Source organism: Malania oleifera, chromosome 7 (assembly GCF_029873635.1).
Source record: "Malania oleifera isolate guangnan ecotype guangnan chromosome 7, ASM2987363v1, whole genome shotgun sequence".
NCBI classification, from domain to species: Eukaryota; Viridiplantae; Streptophyta; class Magnoliopsida; order Santalales; family Ximeniaceae; genus Malania; species Malania oleifera.
In genome coordinates, this window is record NC_080423.1 from 105,097,127 (window position 1) to 105,118,852 (window position 21,726).

At 37.8% G+C, this 21,726-nt stretch overlaps 1 protein-coding gene across 1 annotated transcript in view; it reads left to right on the forward strand.

Moving 5' to 3' along the window:
- Window positions 1-15,020, forward strand: part of LOC131159488 (DNA-(apurinic or apyrimidinic site) endonuclease) — a 32,835-nt gene extending 17,815 nt beyond the window's left edge. The window contains exons 4-9 of the mRNA XM_058114440.1: window positions 9,074-9,275; window positions 10,290-10,368; window positions 10,576-10,637; window positions 13,365-13,451; window positions 13,638-13,741; window positions 14,835-15,020. Of these exons, the coding sequence (XP_057970423.1) occupies window positions 9,074-9,275; window positions 10,290-10,368; window positions 10,576-10,637; window positions 13,365-13,451; window positions 13,638-13,741; window positions 14,835-14,890 (590 nt within the window). The 3' untranslated portion in view covers window positions 14,891-15,020. The remainder of the gene's footprint in view (window positions 1-9,073; window positions 9,276-10,289; window positions 10,369-10,575; window positions 10,638-13,364; window positions 13,452-13,637; window positions 13,742-14,834) is intronic.
- Window positions 15,021-21,726: the final 6,706 nt, after the last annotated feature.

The following is a 21,726-nucleotide window of genomic DNA, read 5'->3' on the forward strand; positions in this document are numbered from 1 at the left end:
GCTCCCATCATGTTTCTTCTAACACAACACCGATGCTTCGAATGGTGCTTTGGAAAGGCAAACATATCCTACTTCCAATAACTCATCAAGTTGTTTCCTCAACTCTGCTAACTCCGGAGGCGCCATCCGATACGGCCCTTTAGCAGGTAGTTTCACTCCTAGCAACAATTCGATCTCATGCTCCACACCCCGTAGTGGAGGCAATTTGTGAGGCAGCTTATTCGGAATCACCTCTTTGTACTCATCCAACATCGCTTGGATGGTCGTAGGCACCAGCTGTTGGCCTACTTATTCATCTATCACCACCATGGCTAGATATGTCTGCTCACCCTTTTTCAATCTCTTCTTGAGTTGCATGGCTGAAAGGAACTTCCCATCGTCTCCTTTCGTTGCAACGGCTTGCACCATGCAAGGGTGATCTCCCATCAGACATAGGGAACCAGCAGAAGGCATCAGCATTGCCTTCGTCCCCTTTAGGAATTCCATTCCCAAAATTATTGGAAAATTATCCAATGGCACCGCTGTGAAATTTGCATGGCCTTCTCACTATCCAAGCTTCACAGTCACTTGCTTGGCTACTCCCACAGTGGGTTGGGCTACAGAGTTAACTGCTTTCATGCATTCGGTATCCTTCTCCAAGGGTAAGTTGAGTGTCCATGTTTCTGGTTGTGAAACAAAATTATGAGTAGCCTTGGTATCCACCATAGCGCGTGTACTCTTCCCATTGATCCTCAAGTCTTCAAACATCAGTCCTTTTGCTTGTGCAACTTTCTGTGCTTTTTCCTGCTTTTCCAATGCGTTCACCTGTCGCATTGCACCCATCCTCGGGGTATCATCCTCTTCCCCATCACTTTCCACTATCTGCTCCGCAATGGAAGCCTGTAAGGCATTAAGGGTTGCTTTGTGAGGGCACTCAAAAACTTTATGAGGGTCTCGACACAAATAACATGAAATTTTACCCTTTCCATTGGGTGTGTTGAACCTTCGAGACAGTGAAGCTTCCTTTGAAGTTAATGTTTTATAGTTGGCTCCCCCACTTTTGGGTTTGCCCTTCTTGAAAGACTTTCCACTGTTTTTCCCCTCCTCCAAACTGTTTGAACGGAGCGAGGTTATCACCAGAGTAGTCAGTCAAGCTTTCCGCAGTAGCTTGTGTAGTGGACAAGTCTTGAACTCTTTGCCTGTGAAGTTCAGTTCTTGCCCATGGTTTCAACCCCTCAAGAAAATAGAATAGCTTGGCCTTCTCCGACATGTCCTTGATATCCAACATCAAAGCAGAAAATTATTTCATGTATTCCCTGATTGACCCAGTTTGCTCAAGGTTTTCTTAGCTTTTTCCTAGCATTGTACTCAATGTTCTCAGGAAAGAATTGAGCCTTCAGCTTTCTCTTCAAGTCTGTCCAACTATCCACTACACAACTTTCATTTTCAATTTCATTGTACTTGGTACACCACCACAATTTGGCATCACCAACCAAGTACATGGCCACAGTATTCACTTTCACCTATTCTGAGGCCATCCTCACAGCGTGAAAATACTGCTCCATATCAAACAAGAAATTCTCCAACTTCTTAACATCACGGGCACCCCCATACATCTTGGGTTCTAGTACCTTGGTCTTGCTAACTCCCAGAGTGTTGGAGTTTCCCATAGCAAGAACCATCAGATTCATCTTTACATCCAGATCAGCTATCCGCGATTGCAAAGTTTCCACAGTATAGTGAAAGTCCTTTGACATCTCACCTATCAAACTTGCTTGATGCTTTTGTGATTCCATCACTTCATCAACAACTCTCCTTAGAGTGGCCATCTTCTTGGCCACATTGTTGGCTTTTGTCTCAACCTGTGCTTCCAACACACTGATTCTCTCAGCATTGGTTGGTGCCATGGTCATTTACCAAAGCTTTTCCAATCCCACAACGAAGACAATCGAATTCATGTAGTAACTAATCAAGCTCTGATACCAAGTGTCATGGGCCGACTATTTTCACACCTTTGTCAAAGGACCGTGCGGTGCGAGCTAAAACACTCTTTTTTAACTAGCCAGCCTATCGTTTACCACAATTCATCCATGAAACACTTTCATTAGCATTCGCATTAAGCAATTATGAAAGCAGTGGCAAGCAAGCAGTAAATATTGAAACAATGCAATTCATTAACAACACCCCCGTTGATATTGTGTGTTTAGCGAGGGAGGCAAGTAGGCTAAACATATTGACAATAGCTTGTGAGTTTTACAAGATTGATGAACACTCACCCTAAAGAGCTTTACATGCAATTCTCATCCTGACACTAGGAAACATCAAAGTGACTGAGGAGTCATACAGCCTTATTTGGCAAAAAGAGAAACAACTTATAGAAAATAAACCTGCACTAGTATTTACATGATGGAAACCCATCCCAAACACACGAGACAATTGGTCACAAGCAAGCATAATGCCCTGAACAAGCTAGTATTTGTGAAATAGGTTGTTTGCTTATTCTAGACAATGCTGGGCCATGGGTGTGTCCAGACTCTTGTGCTTATTTCACTTGAGGTTTTGGAAGAGGAAAGGATGCTAAAAGGTTGTAGATTTTGGCTTCCCAAGGGAATCAAGTTGGTCCAACTATGTTGTTGTTGCTGCATCAGGGTTGCTTGTTGCATGGACACAATGAGGAAGGCCTGAAATGCTGCACCAGCAGCTCAACTGTAATGGATGGAGTGCGAATTCATGGTGAGTGACACTTGTCATGGGATGGTGATGAGCCTCTACTGGTGGGCTCAAGTGGCAGGTGCTACACTTGATTGCTTCACAGGGGAGACTTGCCTTGGCTTGTCATCACGCTAGCCATTTAATCGTGACCATCAATCTGTCTTAATTCAGGGAAGCTGTCCCAAGTTGTTTTGCATACCTACTAAGCTGTGCTTTGGCCAATCATAGCAGACGACAGACATATAGTACTATGATCTTGCAGCCTCCATGCATGAATCTTCTAAAAATCCCTTGATGTTAGGAAACCTTGGCAATTGCCTCTTGGGCTTTGGGTAGGCTTCCAGTCTGTTTTGAACATTCTCTGTTTGTTGCATTCATCCAGTCCTGGCATTTATACTTCATGCAGAGGGGCGGGCTTCATCTTGCTTGAAAAGTTTCGGTTTCCATGATTAAATTTCATAAGCTTCTGTTTAGCTTTCATGTTGGCAACCATCATCTTTTACCATCTACCATTTTGCTGCTTTCTTTTGTTTCATTAAAGACAGTTTAGGCCATCTATTTTCTGAATAGTCAAAACAAATATTTGACTCTGCATGATATATTAAATCCATGAGAATGAATGTTTACTTATTCATGATAGGTATAACAGCAATTAGTTTCTTTTTCCTTTTGAAGAGAGCATGTAATGTTTTAGTTACTGCTATATATGACCCGTGGAAAGGGATGTTGGAAGATTTGAATTATGTCAACATTTCTTTAAGGATACTGCTTCTCAAATTTGTTCGCAGCGAGCATGTACATGGACAGATCCTATAAGACTTGATATGGTAATCCCAGGATTAGAAGTATCAGTACCAGGGGCATAGGATAAGCTTATCATTCCTTGGGATGCAGGAAGGTTGTTTAATGCAAATTTCTTTAGTACTTATATACACAACTTGAATATATTTTGTGGTTTTCAATTCCTTTTAAAGCAAACAGTCCAATGGGTACTCATGACTTACATCAGTTTGCTCTTGATCTTTGTTGTTCTAGCTGTTCATAATGTTAGTATTGGTTAACTTGCATATTCGTGTCCCCTGCCCTCCTCCTCTTCTAGTACTTTTCTTTAAAGAAGCTGTATACCATGTTTATCTTGTTATTCTTCTTGAGGCAGAACAAGATTCTACTGCCCTGCATACATAAGGAAAACCAAGACAGTGATGACAGTAATTATTAGGAAGAAACTGAGATAGGAAAATGCCTCGATGACGATGGGAACAATGAATAAGAATTTGATTTGTCTTCTTTCATAGTTTACAGTTTCACATTCTAATGAGAGAGATGGTTGTGTAATCTCTTTCCTCCAATATTCTTTACACAACAGTGTCAACATTGTGAATTCTAAAGAGGACAGAAAAGCTTGATCAATGCAGTAAACTTATATAAGTTTGATAATGTCTAAACAATTATGGAAAAAGGACTGTTAGAGGAGATAGCCTATTTTAGTAATTATGTGCTGTAACCCTGTAAGTAGAGGTATTTTTGCCTTCCAAGCTTTTTTATTATTGATATATAGAAGGGCAGACCTGGAGCTACAGGAAACTGCCACCTCCTTCTTTCTCTTTCTTTCTTCTTCTTTTCTTCTCTTCTTCTCTTCTTTTCTTCTCACCCCCAATTTCTGACGTTACGACATGGTATCAGAGCATTAATCTCCTCAAAATCTGATTTTTTTTTTTTTTCTCTTTGACACTGTTTTTCGTTTTCTTTCTTATCTCCTCCTCACCACCTCTCAAAATCTGATTCTCTGGTTGGTTTGAGAGTTGTTTAAGGTCACTTTTCATCTTGGTTTTGCTGTGCTGTATCTCTGCCAGGATGCTGTGTGTTCATTGTGATTTGCTGATGTGAGGTTATGCTCTGCTTCTGGTGTCTGCTTTTGCTGTGTGAAACTCTGTTTCTGGTATCTGCTGTGGCTGTGTTGCTGTTTGCTGGTTGGTTGTAGCATGATGATGCTATGTGTTTGTGATTGATTGCAACAATCTTGTATCAGTTTCTGGTGTTTTTTTATTGGTTTTTAAAGATTTTATTTCCTGGTCTTGCCAGCGCTCAGTTTTCTAGTTGCTGCCAGCCATCATACCTGTAGCTGCTGTGCTGCCAGGTTGTTTATCAAGTGCCTGTGGTGCTTGTTATGAGCTGCCCACTTCCGCATGGTAAAGTAATTTCTCACAGGATGTTGCGACTTATGTTCCATTGCTAGAGCGGCCCTCTTGAAGTTCTGAAGTTGTGCTCTGTGCTTGTGTCTGCTGCCTGATTTTGCATTGTTCCTATGTTATTCATTCCCAGTACTGGTGTGCATTTATTGTAGCATATTGGGAGTGGTTTTGATGTCCTCTACAGAGAGAGCTTCAACTGATGCTGATAAACAGATCACAGCCATCAAATTGGTTGGATCCTCCAACTACCTGTTATGGTCTTAGGTAGTACATGTGTATATTAATGCTAAAGGAAAGTCTAAATATTTTATGCATTCTCCTCCATCTCCAACTCCAAGGATTATGAAGATTAGATGAAAGAGAACGACATATTGCTTTGTGCGGTTGTGGAATAGCATGGAGCCACGAATTGCTGTGAATGTGATGTTTCATAGAACAGGGAAGGCCATAAAAATCAAACTCATGTATTTGACCTATACATGAAGTTTTTCAAATATAACCAAGAAGGTAAACCTATTAGTGAGTACTATAGCACTCTAAAGTGTATGTGGGAGGAACTCAAAATTTATCAACAATTAGTTCCAGATGATTACTTAGCTGCCAAGTTTTTAGCTGGATTGAGTCCAAAGCTTCAACCCATCCATGATCTGATTCTTTCTAGTGAATCCATTCTGTCTATGAATGAAGCATATGCTAGAATCCATAGGATCGCCAAAGGTGGTTCTCAATCTTCTTCTCAGGTTTCTTCACGCGATAGTTCAGCCATGGTTAGCAGTACATTTAACCATGGTTGGGAAGTGTTGAGGATAAGGACAAGGTTTGGATAGTGGTCATGGCAAAAGGTGTATTAGGACAAGGAGTTCGTAACGGTAATCCTCGCATTTGTGCACATTGTGGCAAGGGAAATCATACTATTGATCAATGTTGGGATCTCCACGGGATACCTACTTGGGCCAATAAGTCTCTTGCCAAGGGTGATTCTGCGGTTGACACTTCTAGTGTGCCTAGCCACTCCACTAGAAAGTTGAGTACATAATCTACTGTGTCCTGAGAAGAGTATAACAATCTTCTCCACATACTTCAACAACTTCAAACCTTGTCTTCTACATCTAGTGCTATTGTGGCCTATTAAGGTACAACCAGGCCTCTTGCCTTTTCATCCTCCTCACCATGGGTTATTGACTCTAGTGCCACCTCCCATGCGATAAGTAGTCCTAGTTTGTTTCAGTCTATAAAAACCACTACTTTACACTACAAGCTTACTCTTGCCGATGGTTCAATTACACCCATCTCTAGTTGTGGCAATATTCTTCATTTCCTTCTATTCCTTTTTTTTTTTTTTTTTTGTGTGTGTGTTGTATGTGCCAAATTTCACCTTGAACCTGTTATTAGTTAAGCCTTATATCTTGAAATTAATTCATCAAGTTGATGATAAAATGCATGGGGATTTCGGTGTACATTATGCAATTGTTACACAACAACCCCTTAGAGGAAAGGCTAAGCCCCGCCGGCCCCCCGGGGGGGGGGGGGGGGGGGGGAGGGGCAACGGGTAGGAGAAATGGACATTTGGGCTCTAGAAGGATTTGGCATTGCTTATATTTTAGAAGACCCGTTTGCTTGCTGGCTTGCTTTCCAGGATGGACTGGAATGACTTCCTGAAGCTGGTTAACTTGCATAAGAGTAGACTAAGAGCAATCCATTAGATAGGATCTTTCCTCCCTAAAAACGCTTCCTTGCTCAGGAAACTTAGAAATGGATAAAACTTCCTTGTCCTATTTTGATTCCCTTGCAGAAACCTCCCCCACTTGAATTCTCGATCTAGATGCTACATAGTTGGTTCTCATCCTTCAGAGACTACAAGTGTAATAGGAGCATCCGTCGACAAAAGGATCACCCTAAGATGATCATCTCGTGGCTATTGAGAACGAATCAAATCAGATGGTTCTATTTCTCAATCTTTCTTACTTGCTCCTACGAAACCAAGGTCGTTCCTTGATTTTGGCTAAGTGATTGTTGAATACTTGTTGCCTTGGAATAAATGGAATAAAATAGATTGATATTGGTGCGATCTAATCCATTAATAAAGATCAATCTTGAACCTAGCAGATTATTCCTATATTGTTCTAGAGTCAATAAAGGAATATTGCCAATGTCCAGCTGTTGGGACAGTTGAAAGATACAAGGCCCGGTTGGTTGCAAAAGGATTTACTTAGACCTATGGCATCGATCACACAGAAACCTTTGCACCCGTGGCAAAGTTGAACACTATCCAAGTGCTCCTATCCCTGCCAGCTAATCTAGACTGGCCATTTCAACAACTCGACATCAAAAATGCATTCCTAAATGGTGAGTTGGAAGAAGAAGTGTACATGACATTACCCCTTGGATTCAGTAAAAGGGGTGAGGAAAACATAGTCTGTAAACTGAGAAAGTCCTTAAATGAACTCAAACAATCTCCCAGGGCATGGTTTGATAGATTTACAAAGGTGATAAGAGGAAAGGGATACTGTCAAGGACAGTCGGACCATACTATGTTTTTTAAACAAAAAAATGGGTAGAAGACTATTCTGATTGTGTATGTAGACGACATTATCCTCACTGAAGATGACATTGAGGAAATGGGAAGATTGAAGAAAGTTCTAGCCATAGAATTCGAAGTGAACGATTTGGGGCAAATGCGATACTTTCTAGGGATGGAGGTAGCTAGATCAAAGAAGGGAATTAGTGGTTCACAACAAAAATACACCCTTGATCTCTTCACCAAAATAGGCATGCTAGGTTGCAAACCAAGTGATACACCTATTGAAGCTGGAAAAAGAACAGAAGATGTTGGGAAGCCAGTAGATAAGGAGAAATATCAAAGATTAGTCAACAAACTAATCTACCTGTCACATACTAGACCAGACATAGCTTTCGCAGTAAGTGTAGCAAGTCAGCATATGCAATCTTCAAAAGAAGCACACCGGGAAGCAACCTTTAGGATCCTAAGATATCTAAAGGGATCTCCAGAGAAAGGCTTATTGTTCAAGCGAAGTGAACAAAAGGAAGTGGCAATATTCACTGATGCTGATTGGGCTGGCTCTATAGAGGATAGAAGATCCACGACTGGATATTGCACCTTTGTATGGGGAAATCTGGTCACTTGGAGAAGCAAGAAACAAAATGTTGTAGCAAGGAGCAGTGCAGAGGTAGAATTCAGAGCTGTTGCTCAGGGAATATGTGAAGGATTATGGCTGCAGAGGCTATTGGAAGAACTACATGCTGAGTTAGAGTTACCTATCAAGTTGTACTGTGATAATAAGGCAGCTATCAATATCTCTCTCAACCCTGTCCAATATGATAGATCCAAACATGTGGAAGTTGACAGACACTTCATTAAAGAAAAGGTGGAAGAAGGAACTATTTGCATGACATATGTCCCTACTAAGGAGCAGATTGCAGACACATTCACCAAGGGACTACCTCGGCAACTCTTTGAGGATTTCATTGGCAAGTTGGATATGATCAACATCTATGATCCAACTTGAGGGGAGTGTAGAAATCCCTACAGTTTAGGAGTCATGCGTGATCTCTATAATTAAGGAATGATTCTTGATTGTCTTATTTTAGGCATGTACAGAAGGGGTTCTGTTCAATAGGGATTTCCGTGATTCTTGTATATTCTTTTATTCTAGGATTTTATTTCCTTAACTTAGCTGCTGGTTACATGTTATATAGTAGGGCACATTGTACATTTTTTTAAATCAATAAACCAAACAGTATTCTTACAGTTTCAATAGGAGTGTTAGAAGAGATAGGCTATTTTAGTAATTGTGTGGTATAAGTAGGGATATTTTTTTCTTTCAATTCTTTTTATTATTAATATATAGAAGGGCAGATCTAGAGCTGAACATAACTCCAGGAAACAGCCGCCTCTTCCTTTCTCTTTCTTCTTCTTTTCTTCTCTCCATATCAAACATTACAACAAAGACCTTTGATTATATGTTTGTGCAAACTCTATATTTTAAATTGCTTTAAACAAATTGCATGCTTCTGTTCTTTTAACTGTTTTCGTAAATTGCTCTGCATAAGAGAATTTCTACATTCCTCATTCGACTTTGCACTTCACGTAAATATTTCTTTTCTGTTCATCTATATGCTATTATGCTGAAAACAGTGTTGATTCATTTCAATGAATGTCTCTTTTCAAGCTTCAAAGCATGAACCAGATGGTCGGGTTATTTTAGCTGAATTTGAGTCGTTCCGTTTCTTGAATACATATGTGCCGAATAATGGATGGAAAGAAGAGGAAACCTCATTTCAAAGGAGAAGAAAATGGGATAAAAGGATGTTAGAATTTGTTTTCCAATCTTCAGATAAGCCTCTAATCTGGTGCGGTGATCTGAATGTTAGGTAACTGCTTCCTTTTGGCTTGTTATTTGTATCTTGTATGTTCCGGACATATGTTTTGTCCATTTGTAGTACTAAGATTCTTGTTCATTCTTCGAAGGTTTAGAAGAAACTAGTTAATTTTGAATTGAACTACTTATGATTCACATCAAGTGCCCATTTTTTTCTCTTTTAATTGGATAAGCTAATTTTGGGACCCTCCTGCAATATTGACTGATTGGGCATGGTGAGAATATTGAAATTAGTTATCAAGCAATACTTGAGTTGCTCCTCATCTGCTGGTTTGTTTCCTAGCCATAATATAAATTTCTGCTGGCTGTAATTGAACTTCAATGGCTTGTGCTATTTTTGGGAAGCTGGTTTTTTAGCCAGCCTAATATAAATGCCTACATTCTGATAAATACATATTCATTATGGTTCAAGGAACACATAAACTGCTCCCCAGCTTCTGGTTTGTTTCCTGGGCATATACATATACATATATGTGTGTGTGTGTGTGTGTAATTAAAGTTGCCTATCCATAATATAAATTTCTACTAGCTGTAAATGAATTTCAATGGCTTATGCTCTTTCTTGATACTGGTTTATTTGCCAGCCTATTCACTGCTCAAGCTGTACTGGTACTGTGGTAGGGGCTTAATTTTTTTGACATGCTTACAAATCTATAGTTTTGCTGACTATTGACTATCATACCCAAATCTTCATCCATGAAGCCCATCCAAAATGTGACATAAATTATGAGAAACAAGTACGGTCCAACCATCCAGAACAAGAAAATCACATTCCCTTGCTAGTATCTATACTATTCTGCACCTAGTCGTGAATCCATTGAATAGCTATCTAGTTTGACCTATTCTACTTTCAGAATAAGTTCTGAATTTAAAAAAAGAAAAGAAAAGAAAAGAAAGAATAATATGTCCTTTTTATTTGCATCATAAATCAACCTTCTTGTTTGGAAGGCATGGAATTTTTTGGAAATAAATACATGACTACTCCTGTTATCTTTGTCATCCACAGCCATGAAGAGATTGATGTGAGCCATCCTGATTTCTTCAGTGCTGCGAAGCTCAATGGTTACATTCCTCCAAATAAAGAGGTATTATGTTGAAGGTTGTCATACTGACTCATACATAATGGCGTAATTTATGTCATCTTTATTATTCAATCTTTATTGACTTGCATGTGTTACCAAAATTACTGAAAGATGCTAAGCCCAGTTTATTTGTTTCATGTTCTATAATTCTCCATATCAAAAGTAAAAGCTAACAAAGTAGCTTCCGCCTTGATTTTCTTAATGGTGCAGGACTGTGGGCAACCTGGATTTACCTTGGCTGAGAGAAAGCGATTTGGCAACATTTTAAAAGAGTATGTGAATCCATTGAAATATCTGATTTTAATCACTTTTATAGGGTATGCCATGACCTGCATACTTATGGTTTTATGGACGTGTAAATTGTACAATTGCTGGTAAACTCATAGTTACTTCATGTTCTATATTATGTCTTTAGACAATGGAATTGGCCAATTGGAGCTGCAATTTGGTACTACGTATTGCTGGTTTTTTATCTCATGGGAGGGGCAACTAAGATGGTTTGGGCCCGTTTAACGTAGGCCAAATAGTGCACCAATGAGGAGGAGTGAGCTAGTTATCCTCAATGGAAATGGTAAATGTAAAACAACTTGGGATGAGATAGGGAGCCCTCAATTGTTGGAGGAATTGCCCAAGATCATGTAAATTGGTAGAAAAGGATTCATGTAACCAACCTCACCTTGTGAGACTTAAGGCTTGGTTTGTCGTCGTTGTTGTCGTCAGACATTTATCTCATGGAGAACGACTTTTTTATTATAGTGACTACAAATAGTACTTTGTCTTGCTGTGATGTTTAAAATATATTTTAATTAAAATTGAGAATCAGCGAGGTTGAGCTTGTGAGTATTTTATATTTATATATATATTGAACTCTAGCCTCACTTCATTTGGAGGAAATGTTCAGTACAAAAACTTGGCATGTAACTTGCTATAATTTCTGGAAGTGGGGTATATGAGAGGTTGCAGAAGGGGTTCCCTCCATTGTGGTAAGCCAAAGGTTGGGTGTGCTTGTCCTGTGGTTTTGCCACTTCTTGTTTAGCCCTCGTGGGGGGAATAGTTATTTATCAGGTTTGGGGTTGCAGAAAGTGTCCAGGTCTATATGCACATCCATGCACAACTCACTTTTTTTTTTAGGAGCAGTGCCCGAAGAGGATGACTTCATGTATGATCAAAATATTAAACACATTCAGTAAATTTAAAAAAAAAAATGTCTACAAATGATATTTTCCTTAGTTGAAAAGGATAATTGTTTGTGAAGGAAGATAGAAATATTTTGTTTGGTATGCAACAACGGAATAGAATGGAATGTAATTGATCTTTATAATTTTACATATTTACCATATAATTTTTTATTTCATTCCACTCTCAAAATCTTTCCATTTCAGCATGCCAAACATTTATTATTTTATTTAGTTCCTAGTATGGGTTACTGGGGGAATCTGTGTTTAAATGGAAACTAAAACGGTAGGCATTTTCAGAGAAGGATGCAAAGGAGGCATATGGAGTTGGCCTGGGTGGGTCAATTTTTGGTTACACCTGGCTCTTGTCCATTCCTGGCATTGTACTCGGCATGGAAAGCAACCTCTCAAAATCTGATTACCACTGCTCCTTTAGGGCACGGGAGTGGATTGGTAAAATGCTCTGGTTGCAAATAGCATCTGGATTCATAACATGGTGGTTTGGAGCATCAATTTTTATAGACAACCACAAGACTGCAAATTGTAGCACTTTTGACTATTTCTTTAAATGTTTACCAGGAAAAAATCGACATTCATAGTCAAATGTGGTTAAATGAAAACTAACAGGGGAGGATTTTTAGTGTGAAATTATTTCATGAGGAGACGGCAAAGCAGGATAGGTTGACAATTGACAAGAAAAGAGGGAAGATACTGATTAATAGAGGCTTTTTATGCAAGGATTGAAAGTCTGTCCACCATGGGCTAAGAGCTTTGGGATGTAGCACTCTCTTTGGTAGGTCTTTCTTAGGTGAGGGCTGATTTATTGCCCAAGAATTATGGGCTTGGTTGGGCATCAGAATCTTTACCCAAAAGAAAAAGACAGTGCTGCTAATCCCTCTTGACTACTTTCTAGATTGTGTGGAGTGAGAGAAAAAGGAAAGCCTTTGAAGGAGGGTAAATATCTCTTTTCCAGCTCAAAGATAGATGACTTAAGAACCTTAATTTTTGGTACAATGGTAAATGTGATATGGATGTATATTCTATGTCTTTTTTGTTTTTGTTTTTTTTTTTTTTTTAGTTGTAAGTGAGTGCACTTGGGTTGGCAACCCCTTGTGTCCGAATATCAGTACCTCATTTTAATTGATTAAAAAATGATAGTTGAAGAAGAAGTGACAATTATTATTATTTTTGCCATTTTTGCTAGTTCTGCATGCACATCTTTTTTTTCTTATCCTGCATCATAAGCTTGCCATGTTTGAAATATTTTGGTTTCTTGATAATCTCAACTAATCCTATGATGGTTTGAGGTTTAATCATGCTAGATTCATACTTGGGAAAAAGAATCGCTAATCTTACAGACTTTTAGGTAGGAAGCTTAAATATGGAGTTCTGGGGCAAGACTTAAGGGGAGAATTGCTCAATGCAAGGATATTTTAGCAATGAGAATTTGTCTCTTTATCCTTTAAATTGTACAAAATGTAGGTTTGCATTAAATTTAATATTAAGTTATTCATTGAAACATAGGTTATGTCAATTGATTGCTTTTGATGAAAAATACTTTTCTTCATTTTGTGGGGTTATAGAATTTCTAGTCAATGACATGTCAATATTCTTATGTTGCCAATTTCTAGTTATACAAGTTTTCTTGCACCATTCCCTAATGTCTTGTTTTCCTGAATATTGAATGACCTTATATATTTACATGCATTTTTATTTATGAACAAAATTTGAAACTCTAAATCACAGTGTGATTCTGCTGGCGATTGTTCTGCAATCTGTCTGAGTAAAATTTAACTGGCTTGAATACTCTGGATTATGCTTCAGGGGAAAGTTAATAGATGCATATAGACTCCTGCACAAAGAAAAGAATATGGAAGGTGGCTTCTCATGGTCTGGAAACCCTATTGGAAAGTAAGAAGATATTAGTTAATTGTTCACATCCCCAGTAATTCCTACAGGAAATAGCTCTGTTGGATCATTGTTTTGGAATTTGGATGGTTGGAGAATAAAACAATCATTCGATTTGATTAGATAGTTGAAGTAGGTTATGATGTTAGTAGTATTTGTTTGGATAAAATGCTTGATGGTTTCCTGCAGGTATCGAGGGAAAAGAATGAGAATAGATTATTTCCTAGTTTCAGAGAAACTCAAGGATAAGATTGTTGCTTGTGAGATGCATGGACAAGGGATTGAACTACAAGGTGTGATTAATTTTTTTCACTCTTAATAGCATTCTAATACTTCTAGCTTAGTTTGAAAGCAAAAAATTCCTACTGTTGCATGTGTGATGGGATAATTATGTAAACCAGAGGGTGGGCTTTTGGGGATTGATGCAGTATCACCATATCATTCATCCAATAATAACGAGCTTCTTGGCAATTGTTCGACATCTCGTGGTCTATTGACAGTTTTAATTATCCATGGATATATTCCTGTTTTTTGTATTGGTAGAAAATTGTTGGTATGCCATAGTTTATTTCTAGGTTTTATCTTTTAGGGTGTGCTGGGAAATTTTTGCAGGACTATTATTATTCCTGTCACTTTTTCCATGAACAGCATTTGAAGCATAGTGATTATATTCTTCACGGCATTTGAAATTACAAAGTATAATCCTCAGTTATGAGGCTAGAATTTCTAAAGAAAGGGGCAAACTGACAATACTCTCCCAATTATTTTTTGTTAACAGCTATACTTATACACTGTGCTTGGAAGTATGGGTATCGAACCTTAGATTTGGATTTGGGTGGATTTGGACAAATTTCAATATAATTTTATATTACATTTTATTCAAATCTAATAGAAATCTAAATCCAAGGTTCCTTCAAACATAAGGATGTAGTTAATATTTAATATACGCAGGATTGAGGTAAGGGAAGCAATAATCATCTATCCATGCTTCCATGGATGAAGGGCCGCCAACTTGCAGATCCAGGACTGATGGAACGGTTTGAGAGAGTGGTCTGTTGGGTTCAAAAACAAAAGTATGTGGGACAATATTGATATTTCCTGTAAACATCATGGCTTACTAGTTTTTTTAACTTAAAAAAATGGAGACAGATGCCACCCTTTCAATTAAGCATAGCATCACCTTGGGTATTCAATCAAAGACTTCCCCCTAGTATTGAGTGGTGCAGTGGCTCCATTTTCTGTTATGTTCTATATTTATGATGATGAATTTGTGCTGTCAAAGTAGATGCAAGTGATTCCCTTCCATAACATGCCAGTTTGTTTCAAACCCACATTTTAAACTTGCAGCTTCTGGAGCATTTGCCTTAACCTATAATTGTTTTTCAGGTTTTTATGGAAGTGACCATTGCCCAGTTTCACTGGAGCTTTCGCCAGAGCCCTGATTTCAACTGAAGATAAGTTTCCATGTATTATCCAAAAGATTGTTTCCCTCTTCTTTTGTACTGCACTTTATTCGCTGAACTAACTAGAAGGATTAATTCAAGTGATTTCAATATATTTCCTTTTTAATCAGCTATAAGTAACCACTGACATACATCAATGGTCATTCGCCGGGAAGTGGGATCATGCATCTCACTGGGCTTAGCAGAAGCTTGTGAATTTTCAAAATCTCTAAACGAGGATGCATTCTAGGTTGAGCTTTACCCTAAGTTTGACCGATAACATGAGTTAAAAGACAGGAATATTAATGGGAGTGAATTGTAGACTGGGCCAGCTCCTAGCTGAAACTGTGAAGTGAAAACTTCGAATCAGTGAATGAAATGAACCTTGAGGAGTCATAGCATTTCTGGCGGTACTTCTTTTACAGCTTCTTGCCGATTGCTGAAAATATGAAAGAACATGGAATTTGAAATTGTAGTGGGAGGGCATGCCGAGGCATAACAGCAGAAACTTCTTTGTAAACAATAAAATAAAAGGCAGAAGATTATGCATAACTTTTCTGAAGTTTGGCAAAAAGAGATGGACCTCCCTTGAGGTTTCGAAATTTTTCGGAGACCTTTTCTAAGTTTTGGCTGTAAAACTAAAACCTCACCCGAGGTTTCAAAAACCATACAAATCTCTTTTTGTGGCGGGTATAGATTTCACAATATACTGAGACACTTGTCTTTTTGACGAATGTTTAGGTAATTGAAATTTTTGAAACTCTAGGAGAGGTCTGCATCCTTTTCCTAAAACTCAAGGGAGATTGTTAAACTTTTTTAAATAAAAGAGACTTATGTTTTTTCGACAAATCTTAAAGGAGGTCAATGTCTTTTGCTTTAAAAATAAAATAAAAGTTGATTAAAAGGATTTTTGGATGTGAGTTGCTGAAAAAAGGAAGCCCGTCTTGGATGTGATTTCTCTGTTCGTCTGACTCCATATTTACTCATGGCCTTCAGCAAGAGATGGTTACAACCTGCTGTTGATGCTGAGTCTTCGACTATTGGGCCATGTGTTTAATTTAAACCCAAAAGAATAGGTGAAGGTTCTTTCCAATTGTATATTGACAAATAAGAACAGTTGTATCCAGCTCCCCATGAAATTGAGGGAATTTACATATTGGATATGCATAAATTAAAGCAGGCATTAATTTTTATGAAGTTAATAGTATGCCAATCCTTCAGCGCTGCATTAGTTTTTTTTGTATGAATCAAATTTCTCACACCAAAAATTATTAAGCCCTTCTGGATTTTTTGTTTTTTTTTTGTGATCTTGTAAAAAAAAACAAAAATACAAATAGATTGAACAAAATTGATGCATTGTAAATCTTAAATCAATCTCGTTCTACGCAAAAATTTTCTTCCATCGTATCACTGTATGTCAACATTATATAAGGAGCCTGTCTCTTTATATTATCTTGGTGCCGATTTCTTGAATTTAAAACATGTGGCAAATGGGAATCACTTCTCATGTAATTTCAGTTAATAAATGTGAAACTGGATCTCTTGAATACAACTTTATTATGCCTAATGGGTTTGGGATTCTAAATAAGTCAATTATATCTTCCACTACTATGTGTTTGGAAGCTTAAATTTTGAGTTTTAGATTAAGATTTGTGTGAATTTGTACAAAATACAATATAAAATTCATGCTCTTAAACGCTACCAATCCTCAATGATTCTTTAATTTTGAGTTTTAAATTTAGATTGGTGTAAATTGGTAAAAAATATATATATAATATAAAATTATAGTAAATTTTGAAAGTCTTAGAATTTTGATTTGTACTAATTTGATAAAAATATATAATAAAAAATTGTATATAAATTTGTATAAATTCTTATAAATCTAAATTTAAGACTAGGAATTCATATTCTCGCTGCCTAATGCAGCTTATTCATGCTCCTAAACATTAGCAATCTACAATGCTCAAAATTATATCTCTCTCTCTCTCTCTCTCTTTCTCTCTCTCTCTCCCTCTCTGTTGCACTTATTATTTGAAATATTGTTTTATTTTTTTTCTTTTGTGAGAAAAAAAAAAAAAATTGGGCCCCCCACGGGCATGGAGTAGTGGTAAGCATTGACATAAGGTTTGTGGAGAATCATAAGTTCAAATCCAGTTGATGCACTTGGTGATTGGCCCGACTACACACGAGGATCGATCCCAACATGTGTGCTAGAATGAATTGAGCGAATGGTCGGCCTAGGAGGCGAAAAAGCTGTAAATCGCATTCGGCTTAATCATGAGTGGCGCACTCTGGGGGGGGGGGGGGATCACTTCAGGGGTTGGTGCCGCACTAGGGGGTCCGAATGGCTCGTTGGTGGCTAGAATCCCCACGTTATCAAACGAAAAAAAAAAAAAAAATTTGTTAAGAGCGTAGGCTGATGATAGAACAGTAAATTTTAGCATTTTTTTTCGAAAAAATATATGATGTTTCTATGTTGGCTATTGCATTCACTAATTATGTCAATCACTCAACTCAATTTTTATCCAAAAATCTTGACATGGCAATCATATTTTTATTTTTGTGACTAGTAGATTTGGATTAATCTAACTGCTATTGAACTATTTTACTTAAATATATACATATATATTAAGTTAAATGACAAGTTTATAAGTTACTAGAAAAATATGTTTGACCCGAAAAATACAAATACTATTAGGTTGTATTTGGAAATATGAATTTTTTTTTTATGATCCGAAGCTCCAACTTAGATATCTACACAACATCAAACTGAGAAAATAAAAATATTATGACTTGCTAATTGATGCCTTTCTAACAATTCGCTGGTGGGCAAATCACAACTTAAAGATTGAACTTAAGATTTTCGAGTCATCAAAGCTTAACTTCACCTTTATTACTCGGACACACTCAATTGAATGAAAGTATAAATTGTGTGTGTGTGTGTGTGTGAGAGAGAGAGAGAGAGAGAGAGAGAGAGAGAGAGAGAGAGAGGGAGGGAGGGAGAGAGTGATGATTTGGGTTATGATGAATGTGTGTGTGTGTGTGTGTATCAAGGTCTCATGCATGCATGCATGCATGCATGATTGACTTTTTTACGTAACCCACCTAGCTACTCCGTCTCTGTACGTAAAAGTCCGCACGCTGTATTATCCTCAAACCCAGTAAAGTACAAAAGGAAAAAAAAATGCATGCTTCGTGGTTGTGAGGGTGGGCCCTTCTTTTCCCCAGGTCCTGGAAGTGGGCCAACATACTTAACTTGCATGCCATCCTGGATATCAAGTACGTCTTAAAGAAAAAAATAGAAAAACAAAAACATTGTAATTATTATGATTGGAGACCCACGTGGCACGCCTACGCCCAATTAATGGAATCTTCATCATTTTTATCTATATATATAAATTAGTAAAATATTATTTTATATCATTTGTAGAGTTGACAAATGTTAATAAATTTATATGAATAATATAATATTTATAAAAATTACTTATAATACATAAAATTTTTAAAAACATTATGGATATATATATATTATATAAATTTATTTATGGATGGACTAATTTAAATGTAAAATTAATTACAAATATAAATTATAGTGATACTGCATGAGAAATTAAAATAAAATTAGAGCAAAATTTTAAAAACTTTATTTATAATATGTATCACTTCTATAATGTGTGTTAACCTGATTACTAATTCTAATTTTTAGATTTTAACCAATTATAAATAAACCACAATAATAATCTGATTTTATCTAAACATCAACCACAATCACATCTAAATGAAAACTTGTTCATATCAACGTATGCGTGTGTGCCAAGTCTGATCAAGAAAAATATTTTATTCACCAAATAATATTCAGCAAAACATAAACATGCCACAAGCACAAACCGTAAGAACACATTTACGTGGTTCGGCTAAAAAATTGGCCTACATCTACGGTAGGAACTCACCTTCAGAGACTCTATATTAAAGACGATGGAAATAAATACAAGTACACAGATTTACCTTTGTGGCTTACCGATCTCTTTTGAAAATCAGCCCAAGAACGACCTAAGTAAACCCCCTCTTCGCACCTACAAAGAACTCTAGGCTTCTTTCTATCTTTCTCCTTGATTTCCTTAAAACAAACCCTCCCAAGAAACTAGATCTATGCTTACCTTCACCTTACCCGTGCGTGAACCTCCGCTGGAGGCTGAAGATCCCCAACGCCGAACCACCCTCCTTCTGCCGTCTCCCTCTCTCACACACTGCAGCTGAAGGATCTCTCTCGGCTGGAGATGGCTTTCTCAGGTTGCAAGTCTCTCTCACGCTGGTGAAGACACTCGCGGTTCTGTAGGAAGAAGCCTCGGCTGCACTGAACCCCTTTTGAAGCTGCCAAACAGAAAAGTAAAACCCCCCCAAAAATATTTTATTCACCAAATAATATTCAGCAAAACATAAACATGCCACAAGCACAAACCGTAAGAACACATTTACATGGTTTAGCTAAAAAATTGGCCTACATCTACGGTAGGAACTCACCTTCGGAGACTATATTAAAGACGATGGAAATAAGTACAAGTACACAGATTTACCTTTGTGGCTTACCGATCTCCTCTGAAAATCAGCCCAAGAACGACCTAAGAAAACCCCCTCTTCGCACCTACGAAGAACTCTAGGCTTCTTTCTATCTTTCTCCTTGATTTCCTTAAAACAAACCTTCCCAAGAAACTAGATCTATGCTTACCTTCACCTTACCCGTGCGTGAACCTCCGCTAGAGGCTGAAGATCCCCAACGCCAAACCACCCTCCTTCTGCCATCTCCCTCTCTCACACACTGCAGCTGAAGGATCTCTCTCGGCTGGAGATGGCTTTCTCAGGTTGCAAGTCTCTCTCACGCTGGTGAAGACACTCGCGGTTCTGCAGGAAGAAGCCTCGGCTGCGCTGAACCCCTTCTGAAGCTGCCAAACAGAAAAGTAAAACCCCCCCCCCCCGCCCCCTGCTGTTTTGTTTTTTATTTACAACACAAAAGAAAGGAACAAATTACATCAATGCCCCCCCCCCCCTAAATAGAAAAAAAAAAAAAAACACAACCGCTGCATCTCCAATAGAATGGACGGTCTAGATTCCTTTAAGCTTGATGACTCACTCGAAAAATGAGCAGCTCGGAAGCTATCCCAAGTATAAGAATTTTGTCGTGTAATATTAAGCCCAAGGGCTAGATCGTCTCCTCAGGGAATGCGTTTTAATTTCAGATTTTACGTCTTTCCAATCGAAATTATAAAGGTATTGAACTCAGTTCAGATTCGGGATCTCAAGATTGTTCAATTTCACCTTTGGCAAATTAAATAACACGCAATTTAAACCCTAAAACTAACATTCACTAATTTAAAAAGCAAGAATGGAAACCCTAACCTACTTAAGGAAACACTGAAACATGCATTAATTAAAAATGGAAACTTCAAACAAGGAAATAGAGTATGCAATGGAAACTCAATCAAATACGCACACACGCGCAATAAAAATTGGACCTTTAACACGAACACCGAACTCGAATTAAAATTAGACCATCAATCATCCTAAACAATAACATGACACAAGAAATAAAAAAAACACGAATTTTGTATTTTATTTTAGTTTTCTATATTTTTTTATTTTTATTTTTATCTTAGACTTCATTAATTGAACACATAAATTCAATAAAAGACTTCATTAATTGAACACATAAATTCAATAAACTTAAATACTAAAAAGAACTATAATTAAAAGAGCATCTAAATAAATGATAAAGAAAGAAGAATATAGAATAAAAAAAAAAAACAAAGCCTTTAATAAAATCCAATGAGTAAAGACAAAATAACAATTAACATAAAATAAATAAATAAATAAAAACAAGAAGAAGAAGGAGATGAGAGAGAGAGTAAGAGAAAACAGAGGGAGCCTCAGGTTGGTAGTGATGAAAACTGGTGCAAGGGGTTGCTATATTCGGGCTGCTGGATGGTGTGGTTGCTGTGTGGTGTTGCTGTCTGAGGCTGTTGTGCCTAGAGAGTTCGGATACTGCTGCTGCTGGTAGCTGAGGTGGCCTGCTATGGTGGAGAGACAGCAGGCGATGGAGCTCCTGGAATGTTGTTGGAGGTGCTGGCCTCGGGAGTTCTCGGGTGCTGTGGCAGGGACGAAGCTGGTGTGTGGTGTTTTTGCAGTTGCAGAGACACACGGCTGGTCGGGACTGCTGTGTTGCTGGCTGGCCGAGAGGAGGAATAGGGGGATACAGGGGAAGAGACTGCAAGAGATTAAAGAAAATAGGGAAGGAAATAAAGGGAAACAGAGAAGGGCAAAGCAGCAATTGAAAGAGAAAAAAAACAAAACCAAAGAAGAAGAAGAGAAGAGGAGAAGAAGAAGAGAGAAGAGGAGAGGCAACGTGTGACGAGGCTGCGCTGGGTGAGTTTAAAAAGAAAAGAAAAAGAAGCCCTACCCAGATTAGCCAACCCAACCCGGCTATGCATGGCCGGGTCACATCAACTATCCATTCAAGTATGTATTTTTTAATTTTTTTCATTTTATTTTTTCTCTATTCGTTGCAAATTTTGCTCTTCTGGAGCTCGTATCTCATAAAACTCAAAACACGAAAGTTGTAGATGATCCTTTCCTCTTTCTCAAAAAATTTGAATCGTCTCGATCGGAGTTTGGATGGAAAAGTTATGTACAAAATACGAATAGGTGTCGGTTTTGGTTCCCGTGAATTTTTCCTACGACAAAAAATTATCAAAACTTCATAAATAGTGCAATAAAGTTCAAGAATGATAATTTTGGCACTTTATTAAAATATTGGACAATTTTGGACATTTAATTAAAAATAT